The sequence below is a fragment of the Oncorhynchus mykiss genome, chromosome 23 (genome assembly GCF_013265735.2).
Source record: "Oncorhynchus mykiss isolate Arlee chromosome 23, USDA_OmykA_1.1, whole genome shotgun sequence".
Taxonomy (NCBI): Eukaryota; Metazoa; Chordata; class Actinopteri; order Salmoniformes; family Salmonidae; genus Oncorhynchus; species Oncorhynchus mykiss.
The window spans coordinates 5,560,585-5,581,400 of record NC_048587.1 but is presented as its reverse complement, the minus strand read 5'-3'; the positions used below and the strand labels follow the sequence as shown (position 1 = coordinate 5,581,400).

General features: G+C 50.5%; 1 protein-coding gene across 6 annotated transcripts in view; it reads left to right on the top strand.

Annotated features, from left to right (window-relative positions):
• LOC110514830 (dedicator of cytokinesis protein 1) overlaps positions 1 to 20,816 on the top strand; it is a 538,819-nt gene that overhangs the window by 417,746 nt on the left and 100,257 nt on the right. For all 6 annotated transcript variants that reach the window (XM_036960808.1, XM_036960809.1, XM_036960806.1 and 3 more), the window contains 4 exons: positions 3,658 to 3,743; positions 5,183 to 5,339; positions 12,565 to 12,605; positions 15,527 to 15,617. In XM_036960808.1, coding sequence (XP_036816703.1) covers positions 3,658 to 3,743; positions 5,183 to 5,339; positions 12,565 to 12,605; positions 15,527 to 15,617 — 375 coding nt within the window. The remainder of the gene's footprint in view (positions 1 to 3,657; positions 3,744 to 5,182; positions 5,340 to 12,564; positions 12,606 to 15,526; positions 15,618 to 20,816) is intronic.

Sequence of the window (20,816 nt, the reverse complement as noted above, 5' to 3'; positions counted from 1 at the left end):
GGTAGTAGTGCACTACTTTAGACCAGGGGTCTATAGGGTAGTAGTGCACTACTTTAGACCAGGGCCTATAGGGTAGTAGTGCACTACTTTAGACCAGGGTCTATAGGGTAGTGGTGCACTACTTTAGACCAGGGCCTATAGGGTAGTAGGGCACTACTTTAGACCAGACCTATAGGGTAGTAGTGCACTACTTTAGACCAGGGTTTATAGGGTAGTAGTGCACTACTTTAGACCAGGGTCTATAGGGTAGTAGTGCACTACTTTAGACCAGGGTCTATAGGGTAGTAGTGCACTACTTTAGACCAGGGTCTATAGGGTAGTAGTGCACTACTTTAGACCAGGCTCTATAGGGTAGTAGTGCACTACTTTAGACCAGGGTCTATAGGGTAGTAGTGCACTACTTTAGACCAGGGTCTATAGGGTAGTAGTGCACTACTTTAGACCAGGCCCTATAGGGTAGTAGTGCACTACTTTAGACCAGGGTCTATAGGGTAGTAGTGCACTACTTTAGACCAGGGCCTATAGGGTAGTAGTGCACTACTTTTGACCAGGGCCTATAGGGTAGTAGTGCACTACTTTAGACCAGGGTCTATAGGGTAGTAGTGCACTACTTTAGACCAGGACCTCCATGGTAGTAGTGCACTACTTTAGACCAGGCCTATAGGGTAGTAGTGCACTACTTTAGACCAGGCTCTATAGGGTAGTAGTGCACTATAAAGGGAATAGGGCGCCAGCTGGGACAGTCAGTCTGTTAGAGTTGGGAGTGAAGGGGAGCCCTGGTAATTCAGTTAGTGTCAGTCAGGACTCGACTCTTTGGGAACGACTACATCCTCTTATATCCCCTCTACACTCAAATAGGATCAATTTCCCTTTAATGCATCCCAAATGGCAACCTATTCCCTATATAGCGCACTACTTTAGACCAGGACCTCCATGGTAGTAGTGCACTACTTCTGACCAGGCCCTATATGGAATAGTGCACTACTTCTGACCAGGCTCTATATGGAATAGTGCACTACTTCTGACCAGGCCCTATATGGAATAGTGCACTACTTCTGACCAGGCTCTATATGGAATAGTGCACTACTTCTGACCAGGCCCTATATGGAATAGTGCACTACTTCTGACCAAGACCTGTAGTGCACTATATAGGGAATAGGGAGCCATTTGAGACATATACAAATAGCTTTCTAGTCTGCAGTGTAAAACTTAGCAGAGAGAGAGTTGCCTCTCTTCCTCCAGAGCGATCCGTCTCTCTTCCTCCAGAGCGATCCTTCTCTCTTCCTCCAGAGCGATCCGTCTCTCTTCCTCCAGAGCGATCCGCCTCTCTTCCTCCAGAGCGATCCGTCTCTCTTCCTCCAGAGCGATCCGTCTCTCTTCCTCCAGAGCGAGCCGTCTCTCTTCCTACAGAGCGAGCTGTCTCTCTTCCTCCAGAGCGATCCGTCTCTCTTCCTCCAGAGCGATCCGTCTCTCTTCCTCCAGAGCGATCCGTCTCTTCCTCCTGAGCGATCCGTCTCTTCCTCCAGAGCGATCCGTCTCTCTTCCTCCAGAGCGATCCGTCCTCGAGCGATCCGTCTCTCTTCCGCCAGAGCGATCCGTCCTCAAGAGCGATCCGTCTCTCTTCCTCCAGAGCGAGCCATCTCTCTTCCTCCAGAGCGAGCCGTATCTCTTCCTCCAGAGCGAGCCGTATCTCTTCCTCCAGAGCGAGGCGTCTCTCTTCCTCCAGAGCGAGCCGTCTCTCTTCCTCCAGAGCGATGTGTCTCTCCTGACTGACACAACAACAGCAGCACATCAAGCAGGCAGTTCACGTAGGAGCAAACGTCCCACTATAAGTGGATGTGCCGGCTCACCTTCCTTCTGTCGTCTTTCTGGGAAGAAGGGAGTAAAAGAGAGAGAGAGAGAGAGAGAGAGAGAGAGAGAAATAGAGAGAATATTAGAGGATGTGTCTTCCTGTCATGGTCTTACTCCTCATGCTCCCTGCTCAGCCATAGCCAATCACAGGCAGATAAAGAGAAGTTACTGAGAGTCATCAGACTGATAATGAAGTGATTTAATATGAGCTCACAGTCCACCAGGCTGAAAGAGAGGTGATTAAACCAAGAGGAGAGGTCCTCTCAACCAAGAGAGAGAGAGAAGAGACAGGGGGGTGGAGAGACAGAGTGGGAAAGAGAGTGGGGGGAGAGAGAGAGAAGAGAGGGGGAAAAGAGAGAGAAGAGAGGGGGAGGAGAGACAGAGTGGGAAATAGAGGGTATAGAGTGGGGGGAGGAGAGAGAGAGAAGAGAGGGGGAGGAGAGAGGGTATAGAGTGGGGGGAGGAGAGAGGGAGAAGAGAGGGGGAGGAGAGAGGGTATAGAGTGGGGGGAGGAGAGAGAGGGTATAGAGTGGGGGGAGGAGAGAGAGAGAAGAGAGGGGGAGGAGAGAGGGAGGAGAGAGAGAGAAGAGAGGGGGGAGAGAGACAGAGTGTGAAAGAGAGGGTATAGAGTGGGGGAAGAAGAGAGAGAGAAGAGAGGGGGAGGAGAGAGAGAGAAGAGATTGGGGGAGAGAGAGGGTATAGAGTGGGGGGAGGAGAGATAGAAAAGAGAGGGGGAGGAGAGGAGAGAGAGGGTATAGAGTGGGGAGAGGAGAGAGAGAAGAGAGGGGGAGTAGAGAGAGGGTATAGAGTGGGGGGAGGAGAGAGAGGGAGGAGAGAGAGGGTATAGAGTGGGGGAAGGAGAGAGAGAAGAGAGGGGGAGTAGAGAGAGGGTATAGAGTGGGGGGAGGAGAGATAGAAAAGAGAGGGGGAGGAGAGGAGAGAGAGGGTGGGAAAGAGAGGGTATAGAGTGGGGAGAGGAGAGAGAGAAGAGAGGGGGAGTAGAGAGAGGGTATAGAGTGGGGGGAGGAGAGAGAGGGTATAGAGTGGGGGAAGGAGAGAGGGGGAGGAGAGGAGAGAGAGGGTATAGAGTGGGGGAAGGAGAGAGGGGGAGGAGAGGAGAGAGAGGGTATAGAGTGGGGGAAGGAGAGAGAGAGAAGAGAGGGGGAGGAGAGAGAGGGTATAGAGTGGGGGAAGAAGAGAGAGAGAAGAGAGGGGGAGGAGAGAGAGGGTATAGAGTGGGGGAAGAAGAGAGAGAGAAGAGAGGGGGAGGAGAGAGAGGGTATAGAGTAGGGGAAGAAGAGAGAGAGAAGAGAGGGGGAGGAGAGAGAGGGTATAGAGTGGGGGAAGAAGAGAGAGAGAGAAGAGAGGGGGAGGAGAGAGAGAGAAGAGAGGGGGAGTAGAGAGAGAAGAGAGGGGGAGGAGAGAGAGGGTATAGAGTGGGGAAAGAAGAGAGAGAGAAGAGAGGGGGAGGAGAGAGAGGGTATAGAGTGGGGGAAGAAGAGAGAGAGAGAAGAGAGGGGGAGGAGAGAGAGAGAAGAGAGGGGGAGGAGAGAGAGAAGAGAGTGGGAGGAGAGAGAGGGTATAGAGTGGGGGAAGAAGAGAGGGGGAGGAGAGAGAGGGTATAGAGTGGGGGAAGAAGAGAGAGAGAAGAGAGGGGGAGGAGAGAGAGGGTATAGAGTGGGGGAAGAAGAGAGAGAGAAGAGAGGGGGAGGAGAGAGAGAGAAGAGAGGGGGAGGGAGACAGGATAGAGACTAATGAATAGAAAATGAGCTGTGCTGAATATGAATGGCTGCTTTCTAATTGCAGTTTGAGAATGAGATCATCACCAAACTGGATCACGAGGTGGAGGGGGGCAGAGGAGACGAGCAGTACAAAGTCCTCTTCCACAAGATGTGAGTGATGCTGTCTGTCTGTCTGTCTGTCTGTCTGTCTGTCTGTCTGTCTGTCTGTCTGTCTGTCTGTCTGTCTGTCTGTCTGTCTTGTCTGTCTGTCTGTCTGTCTGTCTGTCTGTCTGTCTGTCTGTCTTGTCTGTCTGTCCTCTCTCCTCGTCTCTCTCTCAGTTTAATTTAAGGTCTTTATTGGCATAGGAAACATGTGTTTACAAAGAGAGTGAAATAGATAATTAACAAAAGGGAAATGAACAGGGGAAACATTAGGTTAATATTACACTCACAAAGGTTTTAAAAGAATATAGACATTTCAAATGTTTTATTATTGGCTAATTACGGTGTTGTAACAATGTGCAAGTAGTTGAAAGGTTAATATAAATAAACATATATTTATTTATATATGTGTTGTATTTACAATGTTTGTGCTTTTCTCAAACAGGTGGGAGTTTATTAATGTTTGACTTGTTTTCAAATTCTTTGTGGATCTGTGTAATCTGAGGGAAATATGTCTCTCTAATATGGTCATACATTGGGCAGGAGGTTAGGAAGTGCAGCTCAGTTTCCACCTCATTTTGTGGGCAGTGAGCACATAGCTTGTCTTCTCTTGAGAGCCATGTCTGCCTACGGCGGCCTTTCTCAATAGCAAGGCTATGCTCACTGAGTCTGTACATAGTCAAAGCTTTCCTTAATTTTGGGTCAGTCACAGTGGTCAGGTATTCTGCCGCTGTGTACTCTCTGTTTAGGGACAAATAGCATTCTAGTTTGCTCTGTTTTTTTGTTCATTCTTTACAATGTGTCAAGTAAATATGTTTTTGTAATTGTCTCCCCTCTCTCCTTCTCCCCCTCACCTCTCTCCCACCTCCCTCCCCCTCCCCTCTCTCTCCCCTCTCTCCCCCTCACCACTCTCCCCTCTCTCCCTCTCCCCCTCCTCTCTCTCCCCTTCCCCCCTCCTCTCTCTCCCCTTCCCCTCTCTCCCCTTCCCCCCTCCTCTCTCTCCCCTTCCCCTCTCCCCGCCCCTCACCTCTCCCCCTCTCTCCCCCTCACCTCTCTCCCCTCTCTCCCCCTCACCTCTCTCCCACTCCCCCCTCTCTCCCTCCCCTCTCTCTCCCTCCCCTTACCTCTCTCTCTCCCCTCTCTCTCCCTCCCTCCCCCTCTCTCTTCCTCCCTCCTTCCCCCTCTCTCTTCCTCCCCTCATCTGCCTCCCCTCTCTCTCTCCCCTCACCTCTCTCCCATCTCTCGCTCTCACCTCTCTCCCACTCCCCCCTCTCTCCCTCCCCTCACCTCTCTCCCCTCCCTCCCCTCTCTATATCCCCTCACCTCTCTCCCCCCTCGCTCTCACCTCTCTCCCTCCTCCCTCCCCTCTCTCCCCCTCCTCTCTCCCTCCCTCTCTCTCTCCCCTCTCTCCCCCTCCTCTCTCCTCTCTCCCCTCTCTCCCTCCCCAGTCTGTTGGAACACTGCAGGAAACACAAGTACCTGTCTAAGAGTGGGGAGAGCTTTGTGAACCTGGTGGTTCGTCTGTTGGAGAGGCTCCTGGACTACAGGACCATCATGCACGATGAGAACAAGGAGAACCGGATGAGCTGCACCGTCAACGTGCTGGTAGGAGAGACACACTGTTCTATGTCCTGATCCGTTGTGGACAGATGTCTGGCTGCGATGCCTAGTAGGAGAGACACACACTGTTCTATGTCCTGATCCGTTGTGGACAGATGTCTGGCTGCGTCCTGCTGCGATGCCTAGTTGGAGAGACACACACTGTTCTATGTCCTGATCCGTTGTGGACAGATGTCTGGCTGCGTCCTGCTGCGATGCCTAGTAGGAGAGACACACTGTTCTATGTCCTGATCCGTTGTGGACAGATGTCTGGCTGCGTCCTGCTGCGATGCCTAGTAGGAGAGACACACACTGTTCTATGTCCTGATCCGTTGTGGACAGATGTCGGGCTGAGTCCTGCTGCGATGCCTAGTAGGAGAGACACACACTGTTCTATGTTCTGATCCGTTGTGGACAGATGTCTGGCTGCGTCCTGCTGCGATGCCTAGTAGGAGACACACACTGTTCTATGTCCTGATCCGTTGTGGACAGATGTCTGGCTGAGTCCTGCTGCGATGCCTAGTAGGAGAGACACACACTGTTCTATGTCCTGATCCGTTGTGGACAGATGTCTGGCTGCGTCCTGCTGCGATGCCTAGTAGGAGAGACACACACTGTTCTATGTCCTGATCCGTTGTGGACAGATGTCTGGCTGCGTCCTGCTGCGATGCCTAGTAGGAGAGACACACACTGTTCTATGTCCTGATCCGTTGTGGACAGATGTCTGGCTGCGTCCTGCTGCGATGCCTAGTAGGAGAGACACACACTGTTCTATGTTCTGATCCGTTGTGGACAGATGTCTGGCTGCGCCCTGCTGCGATGCCTAGTAGGAGAGACACACACTGTTCTATGTCCTGATCCGTTGTGGACAGATGTCTGGCTGCGTCCTGCTGCGATGCCTAGTAGGAGAGACACACACTGTTCTATGTTCTGATCCGTTGTGGACAGATGTCTGGCTGCGTCCTGCTGCGATGCCTAGTAGGAGAGACACACACTGTTCTATGTCCTGATCCGTTGTGGACAGATGTCTGGCTGCGTCCTGCTGCGATGCCTAGTAGGAGACACACACTGTTCTATGTTCTGATCCGTTGTGGACAGATGTCTGGCTGCGTCCTGCTGCGATGCCTAGTAGGAGAGACACACACTGTTCTATGTCCTGATCCGTTGTGGACAGATGTCTGGCTGCGTCCTGCTGCGATGCCTAGTAGGAGAGACACACACTGTTCTATGTCCTGATCCGTTGTGGACAGATGTCTGGCTGCGTCCTGCTGCGATGCCTAGTAGGAGAGACACACACTGTTCTATGTCCTGATCCGTTGTGGACAGATGTCTGGCTGCGTCCTGCTGCGATGCCTAGTAGGAGAGACACACTGTTCTATGTCCTGATCCGCTGTGGACAGATGTCTGGCTGCGTCCTGCTGCGATGCCTAGTAGGAGAGACACACTGTTCTATGTCCTGATCCGTTGTGGACAGATGTCTGGCTGCGATGCCTAGTAGGAGAGACACACACTGTTCTATGTCCTGATCCGTTGTGGACAGATGTCTGGCTGCGTCCTGCTGCGATGCCTAGTAGGAGAGACACACACTGTTCTATGTCCTGATCCGTTGTGGACAGATGTCTGGCTGCGTCCTGCTGCGATGCCTAGTAGGAGAGACACACGGTTCTATGTCCTGATCCGCTGTGGACAGATGTCTGGCTGCGTCCTGCTGCGATGCCTAGTAGGAGAGACACACACTGTTCTATGTTCTGATCCGTTGTGGACAGATGTCTGGCTGCGTCCTGCTGCGATGCCTAGTAGGAGAGACACACACTGTTCTATGTCCTGATCCGTTGTGGACAGATGTCTGGCTGCGATGCCTAGTAGGAGAGACACACACTGTTCTATGTCCTGATCCGTTGTGGACAGATGTCTGGCTGCGTTCTGCTGCGATGCCTAGTAGGAGAGACACACACTGTTCTATGTCCTGATCCGTTGTGGACAGATGTCTGGCTGCGTCCTGCTGCGATGCCTAGTAGGAGAGACACACGGTTCTATGTCCTGATCCGCTGTGGACAGATGTCTGGCTGCGTCCTGCTGCGATGCCTAGTAGGAGAGACACACACTGTTCTATGTTCTGATCCGTTGTGGACAGATGTCTGGCTGTGTCCTGCTGCAATGCCTAGTAGGAGAGACACACACTGTTCTATGTCCTGATCCGTTGTGGACAGATGTCTGGCTGCGTCCTGCTGCAATGCCTAGTAGGAGAGACACACTGTTCTATGTTCTGATCCGTTGTGGACAGATGTCTGGCTGCATCCTGCTGCGATGCCTAGTAGGAGAGACACACTGTTCTATGTCCTGATCCGTTGTGGACAGATGTCTGGCTGAGTCCTGCTGCGATGCCTAGTAGGAGAGACACACACTGTTCTATGTCCTGATCCGTTGTGGACAGATGTCTGGCTGCGTCCTGCTGCGATGCCTAGTAGGAGAGACACACACTGTTCTATGTCCTGATCCGTTGTGGACAGATGTCTGGCTGCGTCCTGCTGCGATGCCTAGTAGGAGAGACACACACTGTTCTATGTTCTGATCCGTTGTGGACAGATGTCTGGCTGCGCCCTGCTGCGATGCCTAGTAGGAGAGACACACACTGTTCTATGTCCTGATCCGTTGTGGACAGATGTCTGGCTGCGTCCTGCTGCGATGCCTAGTAGGAGAGACACACACTGTTCTATGTTCTGATCCGTTGTGGACAGATGTCTGGCTGCGTCCTGCTGCGATGCCTAGTAGGAGAGACACACACTGTTCTATGTCCTGATCCGTTGTGGACAGATGTCTGGCTGCGTCCTGCTGCGATGCCTAGTAGGAGACACACACTGTTCTATGTTCTGATCCGTTGTGGACAGATGTCTGGCTGCGTCCTGCTGCGATGCCTAGTAGGAGAGACACACACTGTTCTATGTCCTGATCCGTTGTGGACAGATGTCTGGCTGCGTCCTGCTGCGATGCCTAGTAGGAGAGACACACACTGTTCTATGTCCTGATCCGTTGTGGACAGATGTCTGGCTGCGTCCTGCTGCGATGCCTAGTAGGAGAGACACACACTGTTCTATGTCCTGATCCGTTGTGGACAGATGTCTGGCTGCGTCCTGCTGCGATGCCTAGTAGGAGAGACACACTGTTCTATGTCCTGATCCGCTGTGGACAGATGTCTGGCTGCGTCCTGCTGCGATGCCTAGTAGGAGAGACACACTGTTCTATGTCCTGATCCGTTGTGGACAGATGTCTGGCTGCGATGCCTAGTAGGAGAGACACACACTGTTCTATGTCCTGATCCGTTGTGGACAGATGTCTGGCTGCGTCCTGCTGCGATGCCTAGTAGGAGAGACACACACTGTTCTATGTCCTGATCCGTTGTGGACAGATGTCTGGCTGCGTCCTGCTGCGATGCCTAGTAGGAGAGACACACGGTTCTATGTCCTGATCCGCTGTGGACAGATGTCTGGCTGCGTCCTGCTGCGATGCCTAGTAGGAGAGACACACACTGTTCTATGTTCTGATCCGTTGTGGACAGATGTCTGGCTGCGTCCTGCTGCGATGCCTAGTAGGAGAGACACACACTGTTCTATGTCCTGATCCGTTGTGGACAGATGTCTGGCTGCGATGCCTAGTAGGAGAGACACACACTGTTCTATGTCCTGATCCGTTGTGGACAGATGTCTGGCTGCGTCCTGCTGCGATGCCTAGTAGGAGAGACACACACTGTTCTATGTCCTGATCCGTTGTGGACAGATGTCTGGCTGCGTCCTGCTGCGATGCCTAGTAGGAGAGACACACGGTTCTATGTCCTGATCCGCTGTGGACAGATGTCTGGCTGCGTCCTGCTGCGATGCCTAGTAGGAGAGACACACACTGTTCTATGTTCTGATCCGTTGTGGACAGATGTCTGGCTGTGTCCTGCTGCAATGCCTAGTAGGAGAGACACACACTGTTCTATGTCCTGATCCGTTGTGGACAGATGTCTGGCTGCGTCCTGCTGCAATGCCTAGTAGGAGAGACACACTGTTCTATGTTCTGATCCGTTGTGGACAGATGTCTGGCTGCATCCTGCTGCGATGCCTAGTAGGAGAGACACACTGTTCTATGTCCTGATCCGTTGTGGACAGATGTCTGGCTGAGTCCTGCTGCGATGCCTAGTAGGAGAGACACACACTGTTCTATGTCCTGATCCGTTGTGGACAGATGTCTGGCTGCGTCCTGCTGCGATGCCTAGTTGGAGAGACACACACGGTTCTATGTCCTGATCCGTTGTGGACAGATGTCTGGCTGAGTCCTGCTGCGATGCCTAGTAGGAGAGACACACACTGTTCTATGTCCTGATCCGTTGTGGACAGATGTCTGGCTGCGTCCTGCTGCGATGCCTAGTAGGAGAGACACACACTGTTCTATGTCCTGATCCGTTGTGGACAGATGTCTGGCTGCGTCCTGCTGCGATGCCTAGTAGGAGAGACACACACGGTTCTATGTCCCGATCCGTTGTGGACAGATGTCTGGCTGCGTCCTGCTGCGATGCCTAGTAGGAGAGACACACACGGTTCTATGTCCTGATCCGTTGTGGACAGATGTCTGGCTGCGTCCTGCTGCGATGCCTAGTAGGAGAGACACACTGTTCTATGTCCTGATCCGTTGTGGACAGATGTCTGGCTGCGTCCTGCTGTGATGCCTAGTAGGAGAGACACACACTGTTCTATGTCCTGATCCGCTGTGGACAGATGTCTGGCTGCGTCCTGCTGCGATGCCTAGTAGGAGAGACACACACTGTTCTATGTCCTGATCCGTTGTGGACAGATGTCTGGCTGCGTCCTGCTGCGATGCCTAGTAGGAGAGACACACTGTTCTATGTCCTGATCCGTTGTGGACAGATGTCTGGCTGCGATGCCTAGTAGGAGAGACACACTGTTCTATGTCCTGATCCGTTGTGGACAGATGTCTGGCTGCGATGCCTAGTAGGAGAGACACACACTGTTCTATGTCCTGATCCGTTGTGGACAGATGTCTGGCTGCGTCCTGCTGCGATGCCTAGTAGGAGAGACACACTGTTCTATGTCCTGATCCGTTGTGGACAGATGTCTGGCTGTGTCCTGCTGCGATGCCTAGTAGGAGAGACACACACTGTTCTATGTCCTGATCCGTTGTGGACAGATGTCTGGCTGCGTCCTGCTGCGATGCCTAGTAGGAGAGACACACTGTTCTATGTCCTGATCCGTTGTGGACAGATGTCTGGCTGCGTCCTGCTGCGATGCCTAGTAGGAGAGACACACACTGTTCTATGTCCTGATCCGTTGTGGACAGATGTCTGGCTGCGTCCTGCTGCGATGCCTAGTTGGAGAGACACACACTGTTCTATGTCCTGATCCGTTGTGGACAGATGTCTGGCTGCGTCCTGCTGCGATGCCTAGTAGGAGACACACACTGTTCTATGTCCTGATCCGTTGTGGACAGATGTCTGGCTGCGTCCTGCTGCGATGCCTAGTAGGAGAGACACACACTGTTCTATGTCCTGATCCGTTGTGGACAGATGTCTGGCTGCGTCCTGCTACGATGCCTAGTAGGAGAGACACACACTGTTCTATGTCCTGATCCGTTGTGGACAGATGTCTGGCTGCGTCCTGCTGCGATGCCTAGTAGGAGAGACACACTGTTCTATGTCCTGATCCGTTGTGGACAGATGTCTGGCTGCGTCCTGCTGTGATGCCTAGTAGGAGAGACACACACTGTTCTATGTCCTGATCCGCTGTGGACAGATGTCTGGCTGCGTCCTGCTGCGATGCCTAGTAGGAGAGACACACACTGTTCTATGTCCTGATCCGTTGTGGACAGATGTCTGGCTGCGTCCTGCTGCGATGCCTAGTAGGAGAGACACACTGTTCTATGTCCTGATCCGTTGTGGACAGATGTCTGGCTGCGATGCCTAGTAGGAGAGACACACTGTTCTATGTCCTGATCCGTTGTGGACAGATGTCTGGCTGCGATGCCTAGTAGGAGAGACACACACTGTTCTATGTCCTGATCCGTTGTGGACAGATGTCTGGCTGCGTCCTGCTGCGATGCCTAGTAGGAGAGACACACTGTTCTATGTCCTGATCCGTTGTGGACAGATGTCTGGCTGTGTCCTGCTGCGATGCCTAGTAGGAGAGACACACACTGTTCTATGTCCTGATCCGTTGTGGACAGATGTCTGGCTGCGTCCTGCTGCGATGCCTAGTAGGAGAGACACACTGTTCTATGTCCTGATCCGTTGTGGACAGATGTCTGGCTGCGTCCTGCTGCGATGCCTAGTAGGAGAGACACACACGGTTCTATGTCCTGATCCGTTGTGGACAGATGTCTGGCTGCGTCCTGCTGCGATGCCTAGTTGGAGAGACACACACTGTTCTATGTCCTGATCCGTTGTGGACAGATGTCTGGCTGCGTCCTGCTGCGATGCCTAGTAGGAGAGACACACACTGTTCTATGTCCTGATCCGTTGTGGACAGATGTCTGGCTGCGTCCTGCTGCGATGCCTAGTAGGAGACACACACTGTTCTATGTCCTGATCCGTTGTGGACAGATGTCTGGCTGCGTCCTGCTGCGATGCCTAGTAGGAGAGACACACACTGTTCTATGTCCTGATCCGTTGTGGACAGATGTCTGGCTGCGTCCTGCTACGATGCCTAGTAGGAGAGACACACACTGTTCTATGTCCTGATCCGTTGTGGACAGATGTCTGGCTGCGTCCTGCTGCGATGCCTAGTAGGAGAGACACACACGGTTCTATGTCCTGATCCGTTGTGGACAGATGTCTGGCTGAGTCCTGCTGCGATGCCTAGTAGGAGAGACACACACTGTTCTATGTCCTGATGCGCTGTGGACAGATGTCTGGCTGAGTCCTGCTGCGATGCCTAGTAACCTGTCTTATTGTGAAGGACACTTTACTGTCCCACTGTTGGAAAGACGTTTCAGATTTATTAACACCAGCTGCATAACATTCATGGTATTGTTGTGATTTGTTGTTGTTGTGATTTGTTGTTGTTGTGATTTGTTGTTGTTGTGATTTGTTGTTGTTGTGATTTGTTGTTGTGATTTGTTGTTGTTGTGATTTGTTATTGTTGTGATTTGTTGTTGTTGTGATTTGTTGTTGCTATTTCACTGTCGTAGTTAAAGCATTTCAGTTTTGTTCATAAACCCATTTCAATGTTTTCATCCTCAGAACTTCTACAAGGAGATAGAGAGAGAGGAGATGTACATCAGGTAGGAAGAGGTCTTCATCATCATCTTCCTCAACTACACTTTTCTGTTGTTCTATTGTACTCAGTGCCTCTGTGAAGTCAAGGTCAGGTGTTTCTGGGCTCAGTGCCTCTGTGAAGTCAAGGCCAGGTGTTTCTGGGCTCAGTGCCTCTGATAAGTCAAGGCCAGGTGTTTTTGGGCTCAGTGCCTCTGTGAAGTCAAGGCCAGGTGTTTTTGTACTCAGTGCCTCTGTGAAGTCAAGGCCAGGTGTTTTTGGGCTCAGTGCCTCTGTGAAGTCAAGGCCAGGTGTTTTTGGGCTCAGTGCCTCTGTGAAGTCAAGGTCAGGTGTTTTTGTACTCAGTGCCTCTGTGAAGTCAAGGCCAGGTGTTTTTGTACTCAGTCCCTCTGTGAAGTCAAGGTCAGGTGTTTTTGGGCTCAGTGCCTCTGTGAAGTCAAGGCCAGGTGTTTTTGGGCTCAGTGCCTCTGTGAAGTCAAGGTCAGGTGTTTTTGTACTCAGTGCCTCTGTGAAGTCAAGGTCAGGTGTTTTTGTACTCAGTCCCTCTGTGAAGTCAAGGCCAGGTGTTTCTGTACTCAGTGCCTCTGTGAAGTCAAGGCCAGGTGTTTCTGTACTCAGTGCCTCTGTGAAGTCAAGGCCAGGTGTTTCTGTACTCAGTGCCTCTGTGGAGTCAAGGCCAGGTGTTTCTGTACTCAGTGCCTCTGTGAAGTCAAGGCCAGGTGTTTCTGTACTCAGTGCCTCTGTGAAGTCAAGGCCAGGTGTTTTTGTACTCAGTGCCTCTGTGAAGTCAAGGCCAGGTGTTTTTGGGCTCAGTGCCTCTGTGAAGTCAAGGTCAGGTGTTTCTGTACTCAGTGCCTCTGTGAAGTCAAGGCCAGGTGTTTCTGTACTCAGTGCCTCTGTGAAGTCGAGGTCAGGTGTTTTTGTACTCAGTGCCTCTGTGAAGTCAAGGCCAGGTGTTTTTGGGCTCAGTGCCTCTGAAGTCAAGGCCAGGTGTTTTTGGGCTCAGTGCCTCTGAAGTCAAGGTCAGGTGTTTTTGTACTCAGTGCCTCTGTGAAGTCAAGGCCAGGTGTTTCTGTACTCAGTGCCTCTGTGAAGTCAAGGTCAGGTGTTTTTGGGCTCAGTGCCTCTGAAGTCAAGGTCAGGTGTTTTTGGGCTCAGTGCCTCTGAAGTCAAGGTCAGGTGTTTTTGTAATCAGTGCCTCTGTGAAGTCAAGGCCAGGTGTTTATGGGCTCAGTGCCTCTGAAGTCAAGGTCAGGTGTTTTTGTACTCAGTGCCTCTGTGAAGTCAAGGCCAGGTGTTTTTGGGCTCAGTGCCTCTGAAGTCAAGGTCAGGTGTTTTTGTACTCAGTGCCTCTGTGAAGTCAAGGTCAGGTGTTTTTGGGCTCAGTGCCTCTGTGAAGTCAAGGCCAGGTGTTTTTGTAGTCAGTGCCTCTGTGAAGTCAAGGTCAGGTGTTTTTGGGCTCAGTGCCTCTGTGAAGTCAAGGCCAGGTGTTTCTGTACTCAGTGCCTCTGTGAAGTCAAGGCCAGGTGTTTTTGTACTCAGTGCCTCTGTGAAGTCAAGGCCAGGTGTTTTTGGGCTCAGTGCCTCTGTGAAGTCAAGGCCAGGTGTTTTTGTACTCAGTCCCTCTGTGAAGTCAAGGCCAGGTGTTTTTGTACTCAGTGCCTCTGTGAAGTCAAGGTCAGGTGTTTTTGGGCTCAGTGCCTCTGTGAAGTCAAGGTCAGGTGTTTTTGGGCTCAGTGCCTCTGTGAAGTCAAGGCCAGGTGTTTTTGGGCTCAGTGCCTCTGTGAAGTCAAGGCCAGGTGTTTTGGGGCTCAGTGCCTCTGTGAAGTCAAGGCCAGGTGTTTTTGTTCTCAGTCCCTCTGTGAAGTCAAGGCCAGGTGTTTTGGGCTCAGTCCCTCTGTGAAGTCAAGGCCAGGTGTTTTTGGGCTCAGTCCCTCTGTGAAGTCAAGGCCAGGTGTTTTTGGGCTCAGTCCCTCTGTGAAGTCACAGTCTGCCCTAGCGGTCCATCAGTCTGCCCTGGCGGTCCATCAGTCTGCCCTGGCGGTCCATCAGTCTGCCCTAGCGGTCCGTCAGTCAGCCCTAGCGGTCCGTCAGTCAGCCCTACCAGTCTGTCAGTCTTCTCTAGCGGTCCATCAGTCTGCCCTAGCGGTCCATCAGTCTGCCCTAGCGGTCTGTCAGTCAGCCCTAGCGGTCCGTCAGTCAGCCCTACCAGTCTGTCAGTCTTCTCTAGCGGTCCATCAGTCTGCCCTAGCGGTCCATCAGTCTTCTCTAGCGGTCCATCAGTCTGCCCTAGCGGTCCATGTTGCCGTCTAAAAAGCGTTTTCTGAGATAAAAGGAAAATGTCACCATGAACTGCATCAGTCCACATCTGAAGTGGTCCCCTATTCCCTATATAGTGCACTACTATTGACCAGCACCCTATTCCCTACATAGTGCACTACTATCGACCAGCACCCTATTCCCTACATAGTGCACTACTATTGACCAGCACCCTATTCCCTACATAGTGCACTACTATTGACCAGCACCCTATTCCCTACATAGTGCACTACTATTGACCAGCACCCTATTCCCTACATAGTGCACTACTATTGACCAGCACCCTATTCCCTACATAGTGCACTACTATTGACCAGCACCATATTCCCTACATAGTGCACTACTATTGACCAGCACCCTATTCCCTACATAGTGCACTACTTTAGACCAGGACCCACAGAGGGCTCTGTTCAGCAGTAGTGCACTATGTAGTGACTCGGGGACCATTTCAGACACAGTTGACCTGTCTCTGTCCATATTGAAGCCCACCAAGCTGTGTACCGTTGTCACCACGGTAACCCGTGTGTCCTCTGTCCGTTGTCACCACGGTGACCCGTGTGTCCTCTGTCCGTTGTCACCATGGTAACCCGTGTGTCCTCTGTCCGGACAGGTACCTGTACAAGCTGTGTGACCTCCACAAGGAGTGTGACAACTACACTGAAGCTGCCTACACACTGCTGCTGCACGCTAAGCTGCTGAAGGTATTCACACACACACACACACACACACACACACACATACACACACACACACACAGACACACACACACACACACACACACACACACACACACACACACATACACACACACACACACATACACACACACACACACAGACACACACACACACACACACACACACACACACACACACACACACACACACACACACACACACATACACACACAGCTCAGATACACAAACACTCTCTCTCTCTCTCCCTTCTCTCTCTCTCTCTCTCTCTCTTCCTCTATGTATCTCTCTCCCTCTCTTTCCTTCTCTCTCTCCCTCTCTCTCTCTCTCTCTCTCTCTCTCTCTCTCTCTCTCTTCCTCTGTATCTCTCTCCCTCTCTTTCCTTCTCTCTCTCCCTCTCTCTCTCTCTCTCTCTTCCTCTATGTATCTCTCTCCCTCTCTTTCCTTCTATCTCTCCCTCCTTCTCTCTCTCCTATATGAATTGATAGTGTAAATGTGTGTCTTTTAGCGTCTGTTGAATAGCACCAGTTGTAGAGGACAAAGCCCCAGTCAGCTGTAATCACATAGATGGCTCTTAACCTTGCAGTGGCAGAGGTGTAACCGTGAATATCAATGTGTTGGGGAACAGGATCTGGATAGCAGAGATACGTCCAACCGTGTTTTAATCCTCCCTCTGTCAGGAGAGGACTGATGAGATGAGGAGAAGAATGGAGAGAGAGAGAGAGAGAGAGAGAGAGGAGAAGAATGGAGAGAGAGGGGACTGGGGAGAGAGGAGAAGAATGGAGAGAGAGAGAGGAGAAAAATGGAGAGAGAGGAGAAGTATGGAGAGAGAGCGAGAGAGAGGGAGGGGTCTGGGGAGAGAGGAGAAGCATGGAGAGAGAGAGAGGGGACTGGGGAGAGGAGAAGAATGGAGAGAGGGGACTGGGGAGGGAGGAGAAGAATGGAGAGAGAGAGAGAGAGGGGACTGGGGAGAGAGGAGAAGAATGGAGAGAGAGAGAGGGGACTGGGGAGGGAGGAGAATAATTTTAGAAAGAGAGAGAGGGGACTGGGGAGAGAGGAGAAGGATGGAGAGAGAGAGAGGGGACTGGGGAGAGAGGAGAAGAATTGAGAGAGAGAGAGAGGGGTCTGGGGATAGAGGAGAAGAATGGAGAGAGAGAGAGGGGTCTGGGGAGAGAGGAGAAGAATGGAGAGAGAGAGAGAGAGAGAAGGGACTCGGGAGGGAGGAGAAGAATGGAGAGAGAGAGAGAGAGAGAGGGGACTGGGGAGAGAGGAGAGGGGACTGGGGAGAGAGGAGAAGAATGGAGAGAGAGAGGGGACTGGGGGAGAGGGAGAGAGAGGGGACTGGGGAGAGAGGAGAAGAATGGAGAGCGAGAGAGGGGACTGGGGCGAGAGAGAGAGAGGGGACTGGGGAGAGAGGAGAAGAATGGAGAGCGAGAGAGAGAGAGAGGGGACTGGGGAGAGAGGAGAGGGGACTGGGGAGAGAGGAGAAGAATGGAGAGAGAGAGGGGACTGGGGGGAGAGGAGAAGAATGGAGAGAGAGAGGGGACTGGGGGAGAGGGAGAGAGAGGGGACTGGGGAGAGAGGAGAAGAATGGAGAGCGAGAGAGAGAGAGGGGACTGGGGAGAGATGTTGTATCGGTCTCAATGGCGCTGCCCATGTGCTCACAGACGCCGTAATAGGACGGATGCAATGTTGCGAACTCTATACATCTCTATGGGACAACGGGACACAATGAGGAAGAATCTCATTTCTTATTATTATTATATATATATATTTATTTCTTATTATTATAATGTTTTGCCATTTCAAACCTGCTGGGGCTTTCCCCAAATGCTGCAAAGAGGGAGACAGAGATAAAAGAGAGAACAGGAGGTTATTATACTGTAAAATGTGATAGATTTTTCCAAAGCAGAGCCTGGAGGTTAGAGTCTTTCTTCAATCTGTGTCATGAATTGGTTTGTAGGAAGCTCAACTGTCTTTCTGTTTTTAGTCTCTCTATGGTCCACTATATAGATAATGTGACTGGTCTCTCTCTGTGGTCCACTATATAGATAATGTGACTGGTCTCTCTATGGTCCACTATATAGATAATGTGTCTGGTTTCTCTGTATGGTCCACTATATAGATAATGTGACTGGTCTCTCTATGGTCCACTATATAGATAATGTGACTGGTCTCTCTCTGTGGTCCACTATATAGATAATGTGACTGATCTCTCTCTGTGGTCCACTATATAGATAATGTGACTGGTCTCTCTCTGTGGTCCACTATATAGATAATGTGACTGGTCTCTCTCTGTGGTCCACTATATAGATAATGTGACTGATCTCTCTCTGTGGTCCACTATATATATAATGTGACTGGTCTCTCTCTCTCTATGGTCCACTATATAGATAATGTGACTGGTCTCTCTCTGTGGTCCACTATATAGATAATGTGACTGATCTCTCTCTGTGGTCCACTATATATATAATGTGACTGGTCTCTCTCTCTCTATGGTCCACTATATAGATAATGTGACTGATCTCTCTATGGTCCACTATATAGATAATGTGACTGGTCTCTCTATGGTCTACTATATAGATAATGTGTCTGGTCTCTCTATGGTCCACTATATAGATAATGTGACTGGTCTCTCTATGGTCCACTATATAGATAATGTGACTGATCTCGCTATGGTCCACTATATAGATAATGTGACTGGTCTCTCTATGGTCCACTATATAGATAATGTGACTGGTCTCTCTGTGGTCCACTATATAGATAATGTGTCTGGTCTCTCTCTGTGGTCCACTATATAGATAGTGTCTGGTCTCTCTCTGTGGTCCACTATATAGATAATGTGTCTGGTCTCTCTCTGTGGTCCACTATATAGATAGTGTCTGGTCTCTCTCTGTGGTCCACTATATAGATAATGTGACTGGTCTCTCTATGGTCCACTATATAGATAATGTGTCTGGTCTCTCTCTATGGTCCACTATATAGATAATGTGTCTGGTCTCTCTCTGTGGTCCACTATATAGATAATGTGACTGGTCTCTCTATGGTCCACTATATAGATAATGTGTCTGGTCTCTCTCTATGGTCCACTATATAGATAATGTGTCTGGTCTCTCTCTGTGGTCCACTATATAGATAATGTGACTGATCTCTCTATGGTCCACTATATATATAATGTGTCTGGTCTCTCTCTATGGTCCACTATATAGATAATGTGTCTGGTCTCTGTGGTCCACTATATAGATAATGTGACTGATCTCTCTCTGTGGTCCACTATGTAGATAATGTGACTGGTCTCTCTCTGTGGTCCACTATATAGATAATGTGTCTGGTCTCTCTCTGTGGTCCACTATATAGATAGTGTCTGGTCTCTCTCCGTGGTCCACTATATAGATAATGTGACTGGTCTCTCTCTGTGGTCCACTATATAGATAATGTGACTGGTCTCTCTCTATGGTCCACTATATAGATAGTGTCTGGTCTCTCTCTGTGGTCCACTATATATATAATGTGTCTGGTCTCTCTATGGTCCACTATATAGATAATGTGACTGGCTCTCTCTGTGGACCACTATATAGATAATGTGACTGATCTCTCTCTGTGGTCCACTATATAGATAATGTGACTGCTCTCTCTATGGTCCACTATATAGATAATGTGTCTGGTCTCTCTCTCTATGGTCCACTATATAGATAATGTGACTGGTCTCTCTCTCTATGGTCCACTATATAGATAATGTGACTGGTCTCTCTCTCTATGGTCCACTATATAGATAAAATAATGTACTACGAGAATTATCATTCCTAGTCTATATCCCAAATGGCAGCCTATGGTTCCTGGTCAAAGTAGTGCACTACGTAGGGAATAGGGTACCATTGGCCATAGGGCCTTGGTCAACGTAGTGCACCAGGTAGGGAATAGGGTACCATTGGCCATAGGGCCTTGGTCAACGTAGTGCACTACGTAGGGAATAGGGTACCATTGGCCATAGGGCCCTGGTCAACGTAGTGCACTACGTAGGGAATAGGGTACCATTGGCCATAGGTCCCTGGTCAACGTAGTGCACTACGTAGGGAATAGGGTGCCATTGGCCATAGGGCCCCGGTCAACATAGTGCACTACGTAGGGAATAGGGTACCATTGGCCATAGGGCCCTAGTCACTACATAAGGAATGGGTTGTGATTTGGGACACAGACTTGTAGGAAACCTGGCTGAGGAAGTTTAATTTACAGCGTCAGTGTGATTGATGTCGTTTCAGCACTTCCAGAAATAACTAGGTGACGATGGCAACGTGAACACCTCTCCTCTCTTTAATCACGGAGGAGCTGCTCAAACTAACAGAATCAATAATAACCATCGTCCTGCAGGATCCCTTTAATTCAGGCTGTTTGACCTTTAACCTTAGACTCCATGTAAAGGAATCCAACCTTCCTTTATATAAAAGCTAGTCTCCAAATCCAAACAGGATCAAGACTTCGTTGTCCTGCTTATTGGCCAATGGAACGTGGCCCGGTTCCGTTTGGATTTCCGAGGCTGTTTCTAAGCCCACAGTACCGTCAAATCTGCGAGCCGTTGCTTTTCTCCCACAGTGCACTGTACCGTCCATGAAAATGTGGAGGTCACGTCACTTCAACAGACGGCGCCAGCTTTGCTATGTAAATATTGACTCCATCCCATATGGCACCCTATTCCCTATATAGTGCACTACTTTTTTTTTTTTACCATGGCCCATTCCAAAAAGTTAGTGCACTATATAGGGATTAGGGTGCCATTTGGGACAGCTACCGCTACCTAATTCGATTTTACCTAGAGATCGTTGCGTTCTCTCTTGTTCAACAACAGCATGGAATGTCAGTTACGTTGCCGTGGCAATGAATCAGTTGTGACAGGACCTTAGTAGGGTTACCGAGGCTGGGACCGGGGAGCCAATAGGATCGCTGCATCTAGCCTGTTGGCCGGCCTCTTTCCAGCCACTCACAACGTTAATAATTAGAGTGGGTAGAGAGACTGGAGGAGAGGACTGTGTGGTCAGCAGAAATGTTTCCATCTCCCTGTTGTTTACAGAATGAAGCACAATGTGTGATAATTAATATGGTTTTATCACTGCATAAATCAATATCTGATGTGTTAATGTAGCTTTTCCATAAGTTATCTCTCTCCTCCTCCTCTCCTCATCCCTCCACTCCACCTCTCTTTTCCTTCTC